General features: G+C 51.0%; 1 protein-coding gene across 1 annotated transcript; it reads right to left on the bottom strand.

Moving 5' to 3' along the window:
• Positions 1–4,471: 4,471 nt before the first annotated feature.
• On the bottom strand, positions 4,472–10,826 carry Inhbc (inhibin subunit beta C). Its single transcript, XM_051176341.1, has 2 exons — positions 10,511–10,826; positions 4,472–5,486 (listed from the first exon to the last, which is right to left on the bottom strand). Exons 1-2 carry the CDS (start codon positions 10,824–10,826, stop codon positions 4,744–4,746), a joined length of 1,059 nt encoding a protein of 352 aa, XP_051032298.1. The 3' UTR covers positions 4,472–4,743.
• Between the last annotated feature and the right edge of the window lie 8,660 nt (positions 10,827–19,486).

Here is a 19,486-nt window from a genome sequence, read left to right as displayed (position 1 = left end):
CAGGCCTCTGTTAACCTGTTTCCTGTTAAAGCAGGAAAGGGGTGGCAGACTTGGCTGCTGTTCATCCAACCATCTAGCCACTCTTCACTGGCTTTGGTTGTGTGTGTGTGTGTGTGTGTGTGTGTGTGTGAGAGAGAGAGAGAGAGAGAGAGAGAGAGAGAGAGAGAGAGAGAGAGAGAGAGAGAGAGGAGGGAGAGAGAGAGAGAGCATGCGCATGTGTGAGCATGTGTGTGGAGACTGGAGGACAGCCCTGGGTGCCACCTTCAGGAATATCATTAATCTCCTTTGAGACAGGGTCTCTCATTGGCCTGGAACCCATCAGTTAGGCTGGCCTGGCTGGCCATCGAGTCCCAGGAACTGCCTTTTCTTTGTACCTCCCCAGCGTTGGGATCACAAGCTCATGTTCTCATTTCTCCCGGCTCTGGAGACTTTAATGCAGGCCTTGTGCTTGCAAGGCCCGGCTTTACCCCACTACATTCTCCCCCGCCCTTCCCCCACCCCGACACACACACACACACACACACACACACACACACACACACACACAGGGTTTCCTTTGTATAGCCCTGGCTGTCCTGGAACTCATTCTGTAGACCAGTGTTGGTATTAAAGGCCGTTGCCACTACTGCCCAGATTTTTTTTTTCAGTCCAGTCAGATTGGTTTTATTATTGCTTTCTTTGTTTTTTGTTTGTTTGTTTTTGTCTTTTGAGATGAACTGTTTTTGAGTTGGCCAGGCTGTCTAGTACTCCTAGATGTAAGTAGGTGACCCTTCTGTCCCAGTTTCTTTAGTGGGAAGACTATGGTGAGTTCCTTTATTGAGCCAGGATCTCCTGTATTCCAGGCTGATTTTGAACTCCCTCTGTAGCCAAGGAAGACCTTCAGTTCCCTACATTGCTAAGGGTGACCGTCAAGTTCTGTTCTTGAATGCTGGGGTTAAAGCAAGGACCGCCCACCACGCCTGGCTTTTATTTGCTGCTGAGGACTGAAACTAGGACTTTGCACATGCTAGACTAGTACCCTACCACTGAGCTACACAGCCAGCCCTAAGGTGCATGGCTTTAAAGGGAAGTGACCCTCTGCCTCTGATACAAGAGGTGGTGCCTGGCTAGCTTTTCTCCTTGGGTCCAGTTTAAGAAGCTGGAAGACACCGTTGAGAAAGATGTGAAAGAAAGGTTTCCCTGCCCACTCCCTAGCTTCCCCTTTAGCTGGCAGGGTTGCCTGGAGAGGTCCAGATCTGGACCAGGGGAAAGGGATGTTCTTTGAAGGCCGAGCCTCAGTACCACCAGTGTCCACCATGTGGCAGTGCCTTGCCACTGGACAGCAGCCACGGGACAGCGGCCAAGACTCCTGGGGACAGGGTTGAGGCTGCTGGAGAGAGGAATATGCCTCATCCTCTCCCTTACCATCCTGCCTCCCTCCCAGACAATGGGAAGGGCCACACAGCAGAGGAGGTCCCCCCACACTACATCCCCGCCACCTTTGACACGTGGCAATGAAGCCTGATGGCAGAGGCCAGACTTCCTAGAAATCCAGGGCGCCATGGAGTGGCGAGGGAGGAGAAAGGGTTAGGAGACAGTTCTAGCCACCTGCATCCCTCCCCAGGCCCGGAGCACCTTGGAGGCTTCGGCCACTGCTTTCTGCAGCTCTTGGCCCCTCTCTGTTTGTCCCTGCAGGCGAGGGACAGCCTGATCTGGACCACGAGCCTGTGCGCGCCCACTTCTTGGCGGTGCCTAGGACTTGTCTGTGCCAGGGAGCGGGCTCAGGGGAAGTGGCGCGAAGTGGCGCTGTAGGAGTGGCTGACACGGCCACCTTTCCCGCACCTCCTTGTCAGGTGCCCGTGGGTTCACGTTTTCCCACCCCTTTGCTGTTTCTCCTGGCCTGGTCCCACCTCCTCAGTGACACTTACATCAGAGCTCAGCTATAAATACGCTCCTAGATCTTAGTCACTTTCCCAAGAAGTGCTTCCAGGTTATAAATACCCCGGCATCTGCCACACTGCCTGACTTGCCACCAAGCTGGCTGGGGGCTGGGGGCTGGGGGCTGGGGGGTAGAGACAGGCTTGAGAGTGGGAAACAGAGGAAGCAGGGTGGCTTATTCACCCTGGAGAGCAGCCTGGAGTTTAGGGGTGGGGGCAGGGGGCTCAGGGCGAGCATGTCTACATGCCAGGTTCTTCCCTCCCACCCCCTCCCCCCTTTTTTTTTTCAAAAAGCAGAGCCAAAAAAGAAAGTGAATAACAGAGCCTGTGTTTATTTTTAAATATGCTGTTTTGCTCATTGTGGATTTGCAGCGTTCTCTATGTTTGAGAATCTTTCATTAAATTTTCTCCATTGACGGATTGTTTGCCTTCGCCTTAAAATGTTGCCCACACAGGTGACCTTACCCTGGCCTTGGTCCTGGGCACCGGGACTGTCAGTATAGGGGAGGAAGATGGCTGAGACAGGGTTAAAAGTGGGACACACCGACTAGAGGGAGGGGCGGAGACACCCTGAACCTTAGTCTTCCCAAGTGAAGATGGGAGGGCTTCCACAGGCTGCTTAGGAAACCCACAGCTCAGGCTTGCAGCCCCCCACCCCCAGGGTCTTCTGAATTTCCGTTGCAGGGACCTCTTACCCAGGTCGGAAGAGATTATATGCTGAGCAAACACAGACATCACATCACCCAAAGGACACATGGGTTTTGCGCAAGCCTCCCTTGGGCTGCAGACGATATCGACCCCATGGTTCAGGGCTGTCCAGCCAAAGGGAGGAGGCGGTGAGGAAAGAAGGGCAAAGGTCTAAAGAGGACCAGATCTCAGAGTAAATGCTGCCCTCTTTTTATCCTAGATCCCTCCTCTTCTTGTGCCACTCAAGCTTCCAGGAAGGACTCGTGGCTGCAGTTCAGGCAGTGGGGGAAGTCTAACAACCAGCTCCGAAAATGCCTCTGCCTCACACCCTGTGTGGCCAGTGTTGCCTTGGTAATTGATTATTGATCTGTTTCATCTCTTGGAGGGAGTACAGATCAAGATGGGATTCAGGCAACAGCTAGTTCAGTATTAGCCATGAAACCGTTAGAAGATCGTTCTGGAAGGATGGAGGGAGATTAGGGAAGAAGAGGCAGCCCGGAGGAGGATGAGGCATGAAGTATGAGATGGATTGGAACAACCAAGCTGGAGGGGACCATGGGGGGGGAGAGAGGAGGATCCCATTGTCTTGGGTATCAGGGAAGGTCCCAACAGGACACAGAGGACATTTTGAGCTGCCTCGAGAGGACTTAGTGAAGGAGTTACGGGCTCATAGGTAGGGTTAAGAGACCCAAGAAAAAACAATGTTCAAGGCTGGGCATGGTGGTGAAGGTAGGTGGATCTGTGAGTTCTAGGAAGCCTGCTCTACACAGTGAATTGAAAAAAAGAAAAGGAGGGTTAATCAAACCCCAGGGACTAGAAAAAAGGGCAAGCCATCTGGATTCTTTATGCTGAAATAATGATATTGGAGTCCAAAACCTGGAGCCATATGGGCATAGCACAACCAAGGTTACAGAAGCAGGGAGTGGGAATAGGAAATACTTTTCTTCTTTTTTGCTCCTTTCCTTTCCTTTGTGTGCTGATACATTGTTTATGATCTAATGAAGCCACTGAAGATCAGAGTGCACCAGCCACACTAGACAGCCACAGGAGCTGGGCAATGTTGGCACACACCTTTAATCCCAGGACTCAGGAGACAGAGGCAGGTGGATCTCTTTGAGTCTAAGACTTCCCTGAGCCACACAGAAGTGAATCAGTCTAAAAGAGCAACAGAGCTCACACTTTTAACCCCAGCACCACAGAGGTATATAAGGAAGAAGCAGAGAGTCTCATGTGACATTCAGTCTCAGGAATTCAGTCTCCAGCCACGCTAAGGATTCGTGGAGGCAGGATCATCCCCCTCCCCCAAAGTCTGAGGTAGAGACAAGAGCTAGTGGCTAGCCGATTTGCTTCTCTGATCTTCAGCTTGAACTCCAATATGTGTCTCTGGGTTTTTATTATTTGTGTTACAACAAGGTCTCAACAGTATAACCCAAGCTAGGCTAAGAACTAGCTGGCCTCAACCTGTAGGTAGCACTCTCTTAAGTGCTGGGGTTATAGGTGTGAGACCTTGTGCCTGACAAATTTTTTCTGACCTCTGTAGCTCCCTAGCCTTTAGTCTCCAAATTCAGCTGGAAGCTAGAGGATAGGAGGGCCTGGATGACGTGGCAAAGGAAGACAGAGAACACTGAAGGCTACACAAACAGTATGGGTAGGACACTTGGGCAAGGATCTCGCTTTGGAAAACAGACATCTGGTCAACCCAAGGAAGGGGTTCTTTGAAGCTCCGTAGAATTCACGGGAAGCTGCTAGGGCATATCGTCACGGAGTGGGAGCTGTCAGGTGGCAAGGCAGGAAGCAGAGTAGATGACATCATTGGTTAAGGGTGAGCGAGGGGTGAACCTGGTGGGAACAGAACGATGTCACTTGTGGTTGGTGGTGGATTAGCCCCTGGACTAGGGTTCAGAATGAGGGGTGCTCTGGGTCAACCATGTCCCAGGAGAGAGAGAAGCTGGTGGTTATGGGTGACTCTCTTTAGCTGTAGATCTCCTGGAGTCAATGGAGGGTAGTCTGTATGCTTAGAAAGGTGGTTACATTGTGGACAGAGGCAGGAACATAATCACTTCCTCCTCCTGAGGAAGGCCATCTTTGTAAGGACACACGTGTGCCTGCTCTACCTCAGGCTGCCTATATCTCACAGAGGCTAACTGCACCCACAGGCCTCTACCGCCATGTCAGGTATGTCCGTTTTGACAATGTTGCTGTCCCTGTCATAGTAGAGCAAAGACAGAGGACGTCGAGCTGTGGGCACACAGCATGAGCCTCCTCCAGAGGCGCCGACAGCCGTGTTGGCTTTCAGTAGATTAAGCACTGCGGTGTGAAAGGAGGCAGAGATGCCAGGCATGCCGGCCACATGTAGCGGGCACTGGCCAGTACAGAAGTTCATGGCATAGCCTTCAGGCTGGATGATCCAATCATGCCAGCCAATCTCACGGAAGTCTACAAAGAATTCTTGTCGACAGCACATCCTGGACCCTTCCTGGCAGTCGATGCCTCGTCGGTGAACCCGATGCTTGTCCCCGGCTCTTACCCGAGCTGCCACAAAGGGCCTGTGAGAAAACCCACCCAGGATGACTGAACCGTGGGCTGCCTGGCTTTCCGTTACCAGCTCTAGACTCAGATGCCCCTGACTGCAAGCAGCCCGAGCTTCAGGCCCCAGGACAAGCTGGTGCCAGCCACTGGCATCCACCTGCAGCGGGTACTGACTTGTCCAGGTGAGGTTGGTGTCATATGGTCTTAGCACGAGAACTCGCACATTCAGGGTCTGGGTGGCATTGGAAGGGAGTTGCACAAAGAACATGAGGCGGACCTGCCGGACATCCGTGCCGCCAGCAGCTCTGTCGGAGAAGTGAAAATCGAGACGAGTCTGGTTGATGCTGGAGAGGCCTGGGAGCATAAGAAATCCTAGTCAAGTCATTGCGGCCTTCTACTCATCAGCTTTGCCAGCAACCTTTCTGTTCTTAGCATACCTTTTTCCTCCCGTTTCTGAAGACCATGGCTCACGTAGTCCAAACTAGCCTTTCCGCCATCATCTCTCATCTTCCATACCGAGATACCTACTTTCTTTCTTCCTTTCTTCTTTCCTCCTCCTTTTTTTTTTTTTAAAGATGGTTTCTCTGTGTAGCCTTGGCTGTCTTAGAACTCACTCTATAGACCATGCTGACTTCAGACTTACAGAGATCCACCTGCCTCTGCCTCCTGAGTGCTGGGATTAAAGCTGTATGCCCCGGCCACTTGGAAAGGTATCTTTGAACCCTTAGCCCTGGTGTTACAGATGTATGCCACCATGTTTGGCTTCTCTTTAGTTTTTGTAGTGCTGGAAGTTGATCCCTAAGTTCTGTTGATAAGAGTGCCTGCCCGGTATGCATGAAGCCTGGGTTCCATTCCCAGCCTGAATAAAACAACATCTGGAGTTGCATACCCGTCAAGTCACAGCGCTAAGAGCGGGCAGAAGAGGAGTATCAGGAATTCAGGGCCAGCATGGGCTGTGTGAGACCCTGTTCCAAAAACAAAAGCAAGTGCGGGAAAATAGCTCAATGGTGAAGACAGCTTACTGTTCTCCCCTGGACTCACATTCAAACCCTGGCACCCACTGGGTGGCTCACAACCACCTGGGACTCCAGCTCCAAGAGAAGCTGACTCTCATTACCTCTGTGGGCACCTGTGCTTACATGTGTATACCCACACACAGACACACACCATATATAATTTAAAAAAAAAAAAAAAGCTGGGCATTGGTGGCGCACACCTTTAATCCCAGCTCTTGGAAGGCAGAGGCAGTTGGATCTCTGTGAGTTCAAGGCCAGCCTGATCTATAAAGTGAGTTCCAGGACAGCCTCAAAAAAAAAAAAAAAAAAAAAAAAAGAAAAATCTAACAAGCAAAACCCAAGAACAACAAAAGGCTATACTACACGACTGGTTCGCAATAACCAGTACCTTTCAGTATTCAAGATTGTATGCATTACTTGTACAGATCCTGGAATTGCAATGTCAGTGAGACATTAGCAAGCAGTTTGACAACGATTTACACACTGAGATCTGGTCTCTTAGGAACCAGACACTGTTTTAAATAACAGGAAATCCTGGAGAAAGAGGTGGGGAGGAGAGAGAGAGAGAGAGAGAGGGGAGAGGGCAAGGAAGAGGGAAGAGAGGAGGGGGAGGAAGAGGGGGAGAGAGATGGAGGCCTGGAGAACGAGAGCCCATCAGAAACATCTGAGTTCCATTTAGCTCTCAGCTGGATACAGTGGCTTGAGTGACCTCAATTATTATCACCTGGGTCACAAAAGTTGCCCAGTTAAAGGGAATCAAGACACAGAATCATGCAAAGAACGACCTAATTGTCTTAAGACAATTTGTTCAGCTGCATCAGTGTGGTGGCCCACTCATATAAATTCCTCATAGTTGGAAGCTGGACCAGGAGGATTGCCGAGAACTCTAGGCCCACCTCACCTACAGAGCAAGACTCTGAAGAAATAAAGACGAAAACCAAATAACTGTTGAAAATATAAAAAGGGTAGGGCTGGTAAGATGGCTCAGTGGTTAAGAGCACCGGCTGCTCTTCCAGGGGACCTGGGCTCAATTCTTAGCACCCACACGGAAGCCTGTAACTCCAGTTCCCATGGATCTGACACCTTCACACCAATGCATATAAAATAAATCTAAATAAGTTATTTTTAAAAATATAAAAAAAATTATGTTAGGGCTGAGGTGTAGTTCAAGTGATAGAACAGTTTCCTACTATGTGTGATAAGTGGGATTGATTGACAGAACCAACCAACCAAAAACCCCGTTGGCGGCAGCAGCAGCAAGGCCGTTTTTATGTTGGTATATAATACTAACAAGTAACAGGAAAAGAAATGTGTGTCAGAAGTGGGGTGCCACCACTGTGACCCAAAACCAACATTTGCAGCATTGACTTTGGGACTCAAATGTGGCAGGCCAAGTTTGGAAGGACAGAGGAGAGGCGTTAGCAGCGAGGAGGCCGCTGTCTGTCACCTGTAGTAACTGGGAAGCCAGAAACCATTTCTAAGTTGTGACTTCAGCTGGAGAGATTTCCTGGTAGAATGCTGAAAATGTCGATCGTCTTATTTTAGCTGTGATAAGGCATTTCGGGAGACATGAGTTGGAGGGGGGTCCGGGATCCAGACAGAGCCAGGAGCAATGACTCACACCTGTAATTCTAGTAGCATTTGGGTGGCTGAGGCAGGAGGATTGCTGTGAGTAGGAGGCCAACCTGGGCTACTTAGGTCTGAGACATCCTGGACTACAGAGTGAGGCCCTACTTCAAAGGAACAAAACAACACACACACACACACACACACACACACACACACACACACACACAGTTTCCTCAGTTTCCCAGCAGAACTTAGGATAATTCTAAAAGGACTGAAAAATGAAATCATTTTTTTCTTCCTTTCCCTTTGACTCTGTGGTTATTAAGCTCCTATTATCTGCCCAGGGGTGGTGGTGCAAACCTTTAATCCCAGCATTCAGGAAGCAGAGGCAGGCTAGGGCTACACAGAGAAACCCTGTCTCGAAAAACCAAGAGAGAGAGAGAGAGAGAGAGAGAGAGAGAGAAAGGATCATGAGATGGAGGCCAGCAAGACCTATCAGAGAGAGAGGTTTATGAATCAGTGGCCGCTCTGTACCTTGTTCCCCCATACCCTCCTAAAGGAGGACATCTGTGGGGTTACCTTGTCCTTGTATTAGCCTCGGCATTGGGTTGGATGGGTAGGGTGAAGATGTAACTTATTTATAGGGCATGGGCAGTGGTGTGTTAGTAAACACTGAACAGCTGGTCCCTGGGAGGGGGACCCTTAAAACCCTCATTTGTGGGGATCGACAGTTTCTCTAGAAAAATTCTTCCACGAGGTCCAGTTTTAAACTTCTAATGCGACAAAACCGAACCCAGGTGTCATAAGGCAGCATGAGCCACTTTTAGGACAACATCGAAGATCCCTGAACCTGGAGAAGAGAGCCCGGGCAGCCTCATGATTTGGACTCTTGATTTAGGTGACGAGACCATGGACTTCAACACTAATCCCAAGGTTATGACGGATGGAAATGTGACACGGGGGAGTCAGGAGGGGTGGTTGTGTTTTGTATGTGCGAGTGGGAAGGAAATGAATGATTAGGGCCAGAGGATAGTCTATGATAGATTGCTATGTTGGCAGCCCTCAGTGAACATCTCCTGGTTTGCATTTTATCAGTCCCCCCGCCCCCCCCGCCTCCCCCCGCCCCCCCCCCGCCCCAGTTTCTGGATTTGGCCGCAGTGACACGCTTTGTCCACGGGACAAAAGTAAACAAAGTGTGTGCAGAACCTGGGCAGTCGTTTACACTGCAATTGCCCTCTTGGAGGCCAGCCATTGTGTTTAAAGGGGGTTGGGCTGGAGTGATCCGAAGATTCTTTTGTCTTCTGCCCCCTCACAATCCGTATCCTAGCGTTTCAGATGCTAAGGCAGGAAGGTCAGGAACGCTTGGCCAATCTGAGGTATGTTGTAAGTTTCAAACCAGCTTGGGCTACGTAGGGAGACCCTGTCTCAAAAATCAAAAAGCAAATCGCGCTGAAATCAGGATTCCCCAGGCCAGAGTATTGGGAGATGGAGCCTTCAGGGAGGTATTAGGTCATGGGGGGTGGAGCTTAGATCATGGGGGTGGAGCCTCGGGGAGGGGATTCCTGCCCTGTTAAGGAAGTTCAGAGTGTTTCTTTCTCTTTTCGTCCCTGTGAAGATACAGAGAGGAAGCCCTTACTGGATAGGATGGTCCTTCCTATTTTTTCCGCATCCTAAGGACTTTATATGTACTAACCCATTTACATCTCTAAGCTACAGTCTTATCCTCGTTTATGGATGAGAAAATTGGCATTAACTACCTAGGTCACTCAGCTGAAATGTCTCTGCAGGAGTGGGAGCCCAAGCTACATGGCTGCAGAGTTTGTGCTGGGTCTCCAGGAGGAGAGGGTACCAGCCACCAGGGGAAAGGGGCCAGGACCAGGTGGGGAGCAGCATCACCCACACCCAAGAGGGAGCTTGCATTTAGCTTCTAAGTGCTAAGATTTCCTCATCTTCTCTCTAGTGCTCTTCCATGTGGGAGTAATTCTTTCTTTCCTCTACCTTTTATTCTTTTGTTGTTCTTTCCAAGGCAGGGTTTCTCTGTGTAGCCCTGGCTGTCCTGGAACTCACTGTGTAGACCAGGCTGGAGTCAAACTCAGAGATCTGCCTGTCTCTGTTTCCCGAGTGCTGGGATTAAAGACATTCGCCACCTCAGCCAGTTTACTGAATTTTTCAAAATAAGTTTTTTATTTGTTTTTGACACAGGGTCTCACCTATCTCTGTGGGTGACCTTGAACTCAGAGTGCTGGGATTAAAGGTGTGCACCCATCACATCTGGCCCAAGCCTGAGTTTCTTCATTGATTGGTTATTGTTCACAGCTCTTTCTGAGTGCTATTTGACCTTGTTCTGACATGAGGACTTGAGGTATGGAGAGGTATCGTGATCTTGGTGTTTTACTTTTTCTCTGTTTACATAAATGGGGTACTCTTGAAGAAGAGAAGATGGAAGTGATAGATCCTGGGGCCAGGTTCTCACTGGGAGGATTATGGGGTCAGAGAGAGAGGGAGAGAGCAAGAGAGAGAGGGAGAGAGAGAGAGAGAGGGAGAGAGAGAAGGAGAGAGAGAGCACGCAGAGGAGACAAGGACAAGCAGCTTCAGAAGTGAAACTTAGCAGTTTCCAGCCCCCCCCCCCCCAGGTGGACCTGACTTATCCTGTCTTCGAGAATCTGGGACCTAGACCTCAGAGTGCAGAGGTAGCCTGTGTGAGGTAGCCTGTGCTGGATGGCTTGGGAGAGGTCGTCGGGAGGAGTGAAGCAGGGTGAGGTTTGGGGTCAGAGCTGCAGGCCATGGACCTACCTGTCTCAGCAAAGCTGATGACCTCATATTCTTGTGTCGGGTCATGCTCCAGCAGGGTTTTCTGTCGATGAGGCCCACGGAGGCGCTGTAGTGCGGTCTTCAGAGCGGCTCTGGACACAGGCTGACTCAGTGTGGGGCGCTGGCTGAGGTGTAGCTTCTCCAAGATACTTTTCTTGGCCAAGTCGAGAAGCAGCTCCCTCTGGCTCTCTAGGTCGAAGGTGGCCCCCCAACACGCTGGACATGAACTACCAGTTTGGAGGTTGGCCACTGTGGCTGGAGTCAGTAACCAAAAAAACAGGAACAAGGAGGAAGCCATTGCTGGAGGAGGTCCTCCTTGAAGGACACACATCCAGGGTTCAGGGTCTTGACGTTAGTGTCCCCAATTCTGTCCTGGCCACAAGGGACCCTGGGAGGAGTGTACCTTTGGCTGGCATGACTCTTCTTTTGCCAGAGATAGAGCAGCCAAGTATCTGACCAGGAAAATGAAGCCAGTACAGGTGGAACTTGGCAGAATGTTCCGGTGACAGTACAAGAGCGGGGGATGTGAGGGTTGTTTGGAGAGAGAGAGATGTCTGTCCCTTTGCTACTGTTAGGAGATTGTTAACCAGATGAGCTGCCAGGCCTGGGACAGAGGTTAGAATCCTTCCTCTGCACAGCCTTGCTGGGAAGCCTGGGAGAAAGAAAGGCCGTGAGCAAAGGTGCCGGGATTAAAGGCAGGGACCACTACGTCCCAGCTCCTCTCTGCCTCTTACCGTCCACTGGCCCTCATCTTTCCTCTCTGGTGCTCGCAGCCCAACCTTCTTTGTTAGTTCTGGTTGGAGTTTGCCCACTGAGTCAAAGTTGTCATCTGAAAGTTATGGAAACAGGAAGAGAAAAGAAATGTGTGTGCGTGCGCTATGTCGGAAACATGGATAGGCACGTGGGAATCATTTAAAAAACAATAAATTTGCAAGCTTCATCAGTTTCATTGGCTGCAATTTACCAAGCAATCCCAGTTTCCCTTGATAGCACCCGTGGCTGTTGAGTGCGGGAAGTCATCAGCTTCTTTTGTAGGGCCTTATTGAACACAGAGGCCGAGAGCCGACATGGCTACAAAGAGTCACTGTAGGTGGTCAGATATTAATAACTCAGCTGAAGAGCTGCTGGAGACTAGCAGAGCCTCAGGGGTGAGCTGGAAGACACCGGGCCACAGGAAAGAGCGGGTGGATGGAAGGAATATGGCAACCGTGTCTGACTTGATTTTTTATTTTTATCTCTGTGTGTTTTGTTAACATGTATGTGTACCACATGTGTGCGGTGCCTGTGGCGGCCAGAGATTCCTCTGGAGTTACAGCCAGTTGTGAGCTGCCATGTGGGTACTGGGAACCAAACTTGGATCTTCTGAAAGAGCAGCCAGCGCTTTTTGTAGACATTTCTGTCCGGTCCGGTCCCACAGTGGTTTAGTCCCAAATAAACACACAGGGGCTGATATTAGTTTTAAACTATTTGGCCTATTGCTCAGGCTTATTACTATCAAGCTCTTACGACTTAACTGATTCTTACCTGTGCTTAGCCACATGACTTGGTACCTTTTCTCAGTAAGGAATTCTCATGTTGCTCCTCTGTGTCTGGATGGCGACTCACTCTCCCCTTCCTCTTCCCGGAATCCTGGTCTGGTAGCCTATACTTCCTGCCTGGCTACTGACAACTAGTGTTTTATTGAACCAATACGAGGTGACGGATCTTTACAGTGCACAAGAGCATTACCCGACATCATTTCCTTTAACCCCTCACTCGGGAGGCAGAGGCAGGTGGGTCTCTGAGTTCCGGGCCAGCCTGGTCTATAGACAGAGTTCTAGGACATCCTAAGACATTTCTGACTGCAGCTTTTAACCCATCAGCCATCTTAACAGCCACCTTGTAATGGTTTTAATATGTTTCCAGTCTATTTCCCTGGGGACGCAGGGATGCCTGTTTCACTTGGACGAATGACTTATCTGCCTGTGCCTCCTGGTTCGTCCAGGGCAGGTGATACCGTGCCTGCACGCACAAAGGAAATGCAGGGTCATCTTGCCACCATGTTTGCACTCAAAATGGAGCCAAGTGCTGCTTTGTAAAATGGTGTCTCCCAGGACGAAAGACCCGGCCTGAAAGCCACTGGACCAGGGCATCAACTCAGAGCAGGTCACAGCCTGGGCCACACGCCGACTTCCTATGTCCTTTAACAGTGGGGAATGGGCCTGAGGTCTAGATTCTCTCGCCTTTTGCAATCAGTTCTACCCCGGAAGAGAGCTTTTGAGGTTTCTCGGAATTCTTACCTCTGTCCTCCGAGAGTCCCAAGTAGTGAGCCCCTGAGGAAGGAACTCTGTTTCCACAGGGGGGATTTCCCTGAGAAGGCTGGAGGGAGGTGGGTAGCCTTTTTAAACCAAGAGGCTTTGGCTAGAATCCGACTCTCTCCCTGTGGAAAAGGAGGGCGAATGTGGGAGGGCTGGTGTTTGAACCCGGGACTCTTCACTGGTCTCCCACTGACACAGCTCCGTCCTTCACTTCCTCTGATTAGCCCCAACCCTGTGTTAGGGATTTCACCTCTTTTGCTTTCATTTCTTCGCTACAAGTTTGGGAAATGACCACTAAGAACTCCAAGAAGGCTGTAAGCCATGCTTTTTTTTTTTTTTTTTTTTTTTTTTTTTTGTGGAAACTATCTGGTGGTTGAGATTGACAGGAACTAAAGTAATGTCATTTGTGAGTCTTTAAAAAATGATTAAAACTTTACTATAAACAACTTACAAATAAAATCATCACAAGTCAAAATTAATCAAACCCAGCTGGGTGGTTGTGGCAGCGTATGCCAGTAATCCCAGCATCGGAAGGCAGGGCAGGTGGATCTCTGTGAGTTCCAGGCCAGCCTGGTCTACAGAGTGAGTTCTAGGCCAGCCTGGTCTACAGAGCAAGTTCCAGGACAGCCTCCAAAGCAATACGGAGAAACACTGTCTTGAACTCCCCCCACAAAAAAAGTTCAATCAAACCCACAATCTATACCTCTCTGTCTCTCTCTCTCTCTCTCTCTCTCTCTCTCTCTCTCTCTCTCTGAGACAGGATCTCATTGTGTAGTGCTGGCTGTCCTGGAACTCACTGTGTAGACCAGGCTGGCCTTGAACACACAGAGATCCACACACAAGAGACCCACCTGTCTCTGCTTCCTGAGTGCTATGGTTAGAGGGGTGAGCCACCATATATATCCTTCAGTGCAAAAGTACAACTTCCTCAGCCCATACAATGTTAATGTTACCTGTAACCTGTATGTGTATGTTCAGGGTCAGGGCTGACCGTTGGTATAGATGACCAATTAGAGGGGCTCTTCCCCGGAGAAGACTTCTCCCAACCTCAGAACCCCCCAGTTGCCTGTAGCCCTTTGTCTGGGGTTGAGGCCCTGAGAGCTTTCCTACCTCCCTGTTGGCGTGACGGCTGGTGTTGTCATTGGTCATTGTTCAGGCAGCCATGTTGATGAGACTTCGTGGATTCAATGAACTCCTACACAGAATTCTGAAGCTGTGTTGCATCTCATTGGGTTTTACATTTCCATTCTCAAATGTATTGTTATATTCTCATCCAGTGCCAAAAAAACAAAACAAAACAAAACAAAACAAAAAACCCAAAAAACTCATGTCAGAGTTAAAACTAGAAAAAAGAGTTACTTTACAGACTTTTCATGAGTCCATCGCCTTCAGTTCAGGTTTTCCTTATCAGCTGTTTTACCATTTCTCCTTTCTATATGTTGTAGTGCATTCACACGTATATTTTTTACCCATTTGTGTAGTGAGATATTCACCTTGCCCACACCTTTGGCATAGACCACGCCCATGGGGGGTGGAGACAGGGCCGGATGTCACCTGGAGGAACTAAGGCTGAGGAGGGGGCTCGGGGAGCTGTCTTGCTTGCTGTGAGGGGACAGGAGCACTTCTGGAGGCATCCTTGGGACCAGGAACCTGCTGGTGCTCATCTGTCTATGTTGTGAGTTATTTCTCCCTGAATAAACATCTATTCGGCCTATTTGTGTCTCCTGATCCTTATTAAACATCAATACTTGTGCATTTCATTTTGTATACATGCCATTGTTTTCATTACCCATTCATCTGCTGGTGCACAAAACAAATCTCACCAGTATTTTTAATTTCACTTTTTATGCTTTTGGGCGTGGCTTAGACTTGACTTCAGTATTTGAGGGTTAGGCATGTAACTCAGTTGGTATTGTGTTTGTTCAGCATGCATGGATCCCCGGGTTTGATTCCCAACATCACACACACTGGGCATGAGGGTTGCCTGCTTTCAATCCCAGTGTTTGGGGCTTGGGTACCTCAGGATCAGAAGTTCAAGGTTATTCTTGGCTGCATATCTCCTGACTTCATTTTTCTTTAGAGTTGCAGGCTAGCCTGGTGTATGTGAGCCTGGTCAGTAATTTTGAAGCATTTACAGCAGTGGTTGACAAACAGTAAATGTTTAATCAGAATTTACAATTCAGCCAGGTGGTGGTGGTGGTGGTGGTGCTGGTGGTGGTGGTGCACACCTTTAATACCAACACTTGGGAAGCAGAGGTAGGTGGATTTCTGTCTGTGAGTTCAAGGCCAGCCTGGTCTACAGAGTGAGTGAGTTGTAAGTCCAGCCAGAGCTAAGAGTGAGAGTCTCTCTCTTTTTCTCTCTCTAAAAGTAAAAGTTTAAGGGTTTTGCATAGGACTCTGTGGTAAAAATCACTTGCCTAACATGCAGGTTAAATTCCTAGTAATACCACCCCCTCAAAAATAAAATAAATCCCAAATCCTTATCCAGATGTGGTAGCAGATGTCAGCATACTGGCATGCTTCAGTACTTGAGGGGTTCAGGGGGAAGGCTGTTGAGTGGCAGGCTCCGCTTGACATACCGTGAGACCCTACCTCAACCCTCCCTCCCACCAAAGCTCCCGAACAAATAAAGACAGAGGTTTTATGAAGATACATCACAAAATGGACTCTTATAAGTGGGTTTGTTTGTTGTTTGTTTATGTCACAACCACTTTGCAAACATTGCTGCTACTTGATATTTTCTTTTATGTGCACGTTAGGCAAGTGCTCTATCTCTGAGCTACCTCCTGCCTGGAAGAGAAAACCTGTTCTATTAGCAATCGCTGTCTCTCCTGTCAACCAGCCGGCGGGGATTGATGTCTAACATTCTTAACTTTTACGGTGCTGGGGATTGACACCAGGCACATGCCAGGCAAAGCACTTTCTCGGAACGATACATCCCCAGTCCTTGGGTTTTGAAGCAGGCTCTTGCTCTCAATCCTCCTGCCTCTACCTCCGGAGTGCTGGGATTACAGGTGTGAGCCGCAGTGTCTGACCTCGTTTTTTGTTTTCTTAATTTTGCCTTTTGAGAGATGAGGTCTTGCTGTGTGGCCTTGCCTGGCCTCGGACTCGAGTCCTCTTCCTTCTCGATGCGCTCGCCCACCTCCCATCTCCAGGTTCTTTTTCTACAGTTGCCCATCCGGTGCTATGGTTGGAGTACTGTGCCTTAGCTGTCCCCATCTGTATAACAGTATGACAGTGCCTGTTGTCCTGGGGAATAGATAATGGGCATAGAGTGCTACTCGGCCTATATTCTGTGCATTATCCAAAGCCTAGCTGCTACTCCCTGGCCTCGAACTCACTCTGTAACGGAGAATGACTGTGCCCCCGACCCTGCTACCTCCTCCTCTGAAGTGCTGCACTACTATGCCTGGCTTTTGTTTTTACTTCGTGCTATTTTAAACACACAGGGTTTTGCTATGTTGACCAGGCCACCATTGAGTGTAGCAGTACTCGTGTCTGGCTTCCTCAATCGTTAAGTCTACTGGTGCTACTATGCCTAGCTTTCCAGTTAAACCCTTACAGATCTGGCTGTCCTGGAACTCAGAGGTCTGCCTGCCTTTGGAGTGCAGGGGCCGGGTTGTGCCACCACCACCACCCAGGTCTGCTGACCCACGGGGGTGACGGTGTGTGCCACCGTTCCCAGCAGCCAGTGTCAGTTTTGCTAGTGAAGGCAAGCTCCGTTTGCTGTCTGGGACTTGGTTGGGATTACTGTGCCTCAGGTTTCCACATCTGGAAGACAGTTGTAGCAACTGTACGTTTTGTCCTGAGGACAGCAAAGATATTAGACACAGAAGGTGCCCGTTCTACACATCCTATCCTGGCCATCATTGCTTCTGCCATCAGCCTGAAAACCTGGAGCCTGACGGGCTTCGAAGGAAAGAGAAATCACACGCCTCTTTGAGGGCTAGGGCTATAGTGCCATGGGAGAGCCCTTACCTAGCACGTACAAATTTTCATATGCAATATAGCAAAGAATCCTCATCCCCCACCCCTCACACCTCTGTGTCTTTTCTGAATCTCCTCCATTCCTCCCTGTCCAACAAACACAATACTGGTGTGTGTGTGTGTGTGTGTGTGTGTGTGTAAATACATACATACACACATACATTCGCCAGTTGTCAGTTGTGCTTGGTCCTATTTTACTTTTTAAGGCTGGCTGAAGTTCATCTGCAGTGTCTGTGAGGGCTGGTCAGTGCTTTTTTACTCCTAAGAACTAATTGCTCTTTCTGTTTCTACAGCATACCAGGAAACTTATAGTGGATTGTAGTTAGTTTTCCCCCACTATCGCTCTTGTAACTGTTTAATGGTAGAATCCCATTGATTTTTTTTCTTTCTTTGACACAGGGTTTCTCTGTGTAGCTTTGTAGACCAGGCTGGCCTCGAACTCACGGAGATCCACCTTCCTCTGGGATGAAAGGCTGTGCCACCGCTGCTCAGTTTAGGGAAGGTTAGATATTTAAGATGACTGTTGCAAAATAGAACCGATCTTTGAGAGGGCCTAAGAATGTGACTGTTGCCGGAGTTCAAGGCCAGCCTGGTCTACAGAGTGAGTTCCAAAACATTAGAGCTACATAAAGATGGTCTGAAAAGAACCAAACAACAACAAAAACAAAAAACCTCAAAAAAACAAAAAATGAAAGCAGCTTTATTTTAGGTGCAGGGGTTGCAGCTCCAAGAGGACAGAGAAAATGGACCGTGGGACCAGAGCCCAGCCTGGGCTACACAGTTTAGTCCACGTATGGTTACAAAGTGAGGCCAGCCCGGGCTGCACGGTGAGAGCAGACTAGGACATCACGGTGAGAAGAGCCAGCCCGGGCTGCACGGTGAGAGCAGACTAGGACATCACGGTGAGAAGAGCCAGCCCGGGCTGCACGGGGAGAAGAGCCAGCCCGGGCTGCACGGTGAGAAGAGCCAGCCCGGGCTGCACGGTGAGAAGAGCCAGCCCGGGCTGCCTGGGCTCTGCCCTCGGGGCCCTCAGCGGACGCGGCGAGCGACGCAGGGGCCAGGGCACGCGGCGGGAGCGCGCGCACGCCCGAGGGGAGGAGCGCGCGCGCGGGCGCCCGGCGGCCCCGGAGAGGCGCGGCGCGCACAGGAAGCGGGGACGGACGCGAGCAGCGCAGGCCGCGCCGCCGAGCGCGCCGGGCGTGGTGACGTAGCGCGCAGGCCGCGGCGGGGGGCGGACTCCGGGCCTTTCTTCCCTTCTGCTTCTCCCCCTCCCCCTCTTCTCCCTGTCCGGGTTTGGGCCCCTTCTCTCCCCCGTCCCCCTCCTTCCCGAGCCCCCTCCCCTCCCCCGCCCCGCTCCCCGCCCCGCTCCCCGCCCGGGCCCGGGGAGACCCCCCGCGGAGGGAGAAGAGCCCGCCCCCGGGAGCGCGCCGCCGCCGCCGCCACCGCCGGGGCCGAGCCGCAGCCGAGCGGCCGTGGGCCGGGGCGGCGGGCGGACACCGGGCGCCCTCCCCGCTCTGGCCCCCGTGAGGTGAGGCCACCTCCGGCCGGGGGGCGGGCGGGCGGGCGGGCGGCGCGCGGGCAGGGGGCGTGGCGGGCGGGCGGGCGGGCGGGCCGGGTGGCGGGGCCGGGCCGGGCCGCAGCCCCCGGGAAGGAGTCGGCCGGCGCGAGCCGCAGAGCCAGCGGGCGGGCGGGCGGGCGGGCGAGCGGGGCCCGCGGGCTCCGGGGCGGCGGCGCCACCGCCATCGCCGCCCCCGCCGCCCCCTGTGGCTGTGCCCGAGCCCCGGGCGGCCAGCGCCGCCACCCTGGCTGCGGTGAGCGGAGCGCTCGCCTCCGGCCGCCGCCGGGAGATGCCCTGCAGCCCCAGAAGCGGGGGCTCGCTCTCTCCACGCTGGTGCCCGCGAGCCCGGCAGCCGCCGCGGACCGGTGACCCCCAAGGGGGTTGTTGTGCATCGTGCCGAGCGAGCGAATCTCAGTGCCCCCCACCGCACCCACCCCCAGAGGACTGGAGTCAACAGTCCTAGGCGATCCCTGCAGGCTGGGGGAATGTGACACGCAGCACTCAGCACCACAGATTGTTGTGTTTTTAGATTGGTAGTTTCCCCCCTTACTCCAGGAAAGCTCCCTCCATCCCACGGGACTGGGACACCAGGATACAGGGTGAAGTAGATGTGGAAAGATTGTGGGTAATGTTATCTCATTTCACTTATTAGATGTACTCTGCTTCCCCAGTAACCTGTTTTCCACTGTGATTTCTAGAACAGAGACCCTTATGGAAGGGTTGATGAAATGCCAGCGAAAGCTAAACTTCAGGAGTTGAAATTCCAGCAGGGCAGAGGCCAACCTGGTCCACATACAAACATCTACACACACAGACTCTCTCTGGAGGATCTTCCTCTCCCCCCCCCCCCCGGAGGATTTTTGAGTTCGAGGCCTACCTGGTCTACACATACACACACATTCTCTCTCTTCTCGATTCTAGTTTTGTGTGCACTAAATGAAATTTAAAATTGATCCCTGTGATGACACAGTGAGTCCCGGAGGATCAAGAGTTAAAAGTTAGCCTAGTCTACATAAAGAGTTTTCCATAAGCCTGGGCTACAGGACACCATGTCTGAATTAAATAAACAAAAAAAAAAAAAAAAAAAAAAAAAAAGACAAAAAATTGCTTAATAAA

The sequence above is a fragment of the Phodopus roborovskii genome, unplaced genomic scaffold, assembly GCF_943737965.1.
Source record: "Phodopus roborovskii unplaced genomic scaffold, PHOROB, whole genome shotgun sequence".
NCBI lineage: Eukaryota > Metazoa > Chordata > Mammalia > Rodentia > Cricetidae > Phodopus > Phodopus roborovskii.
The sequence above is the reverse complement of the archived record's forward strand: the minus strand, read 5'-3'. Positions and strand labels throughout refer to the sequence as shown.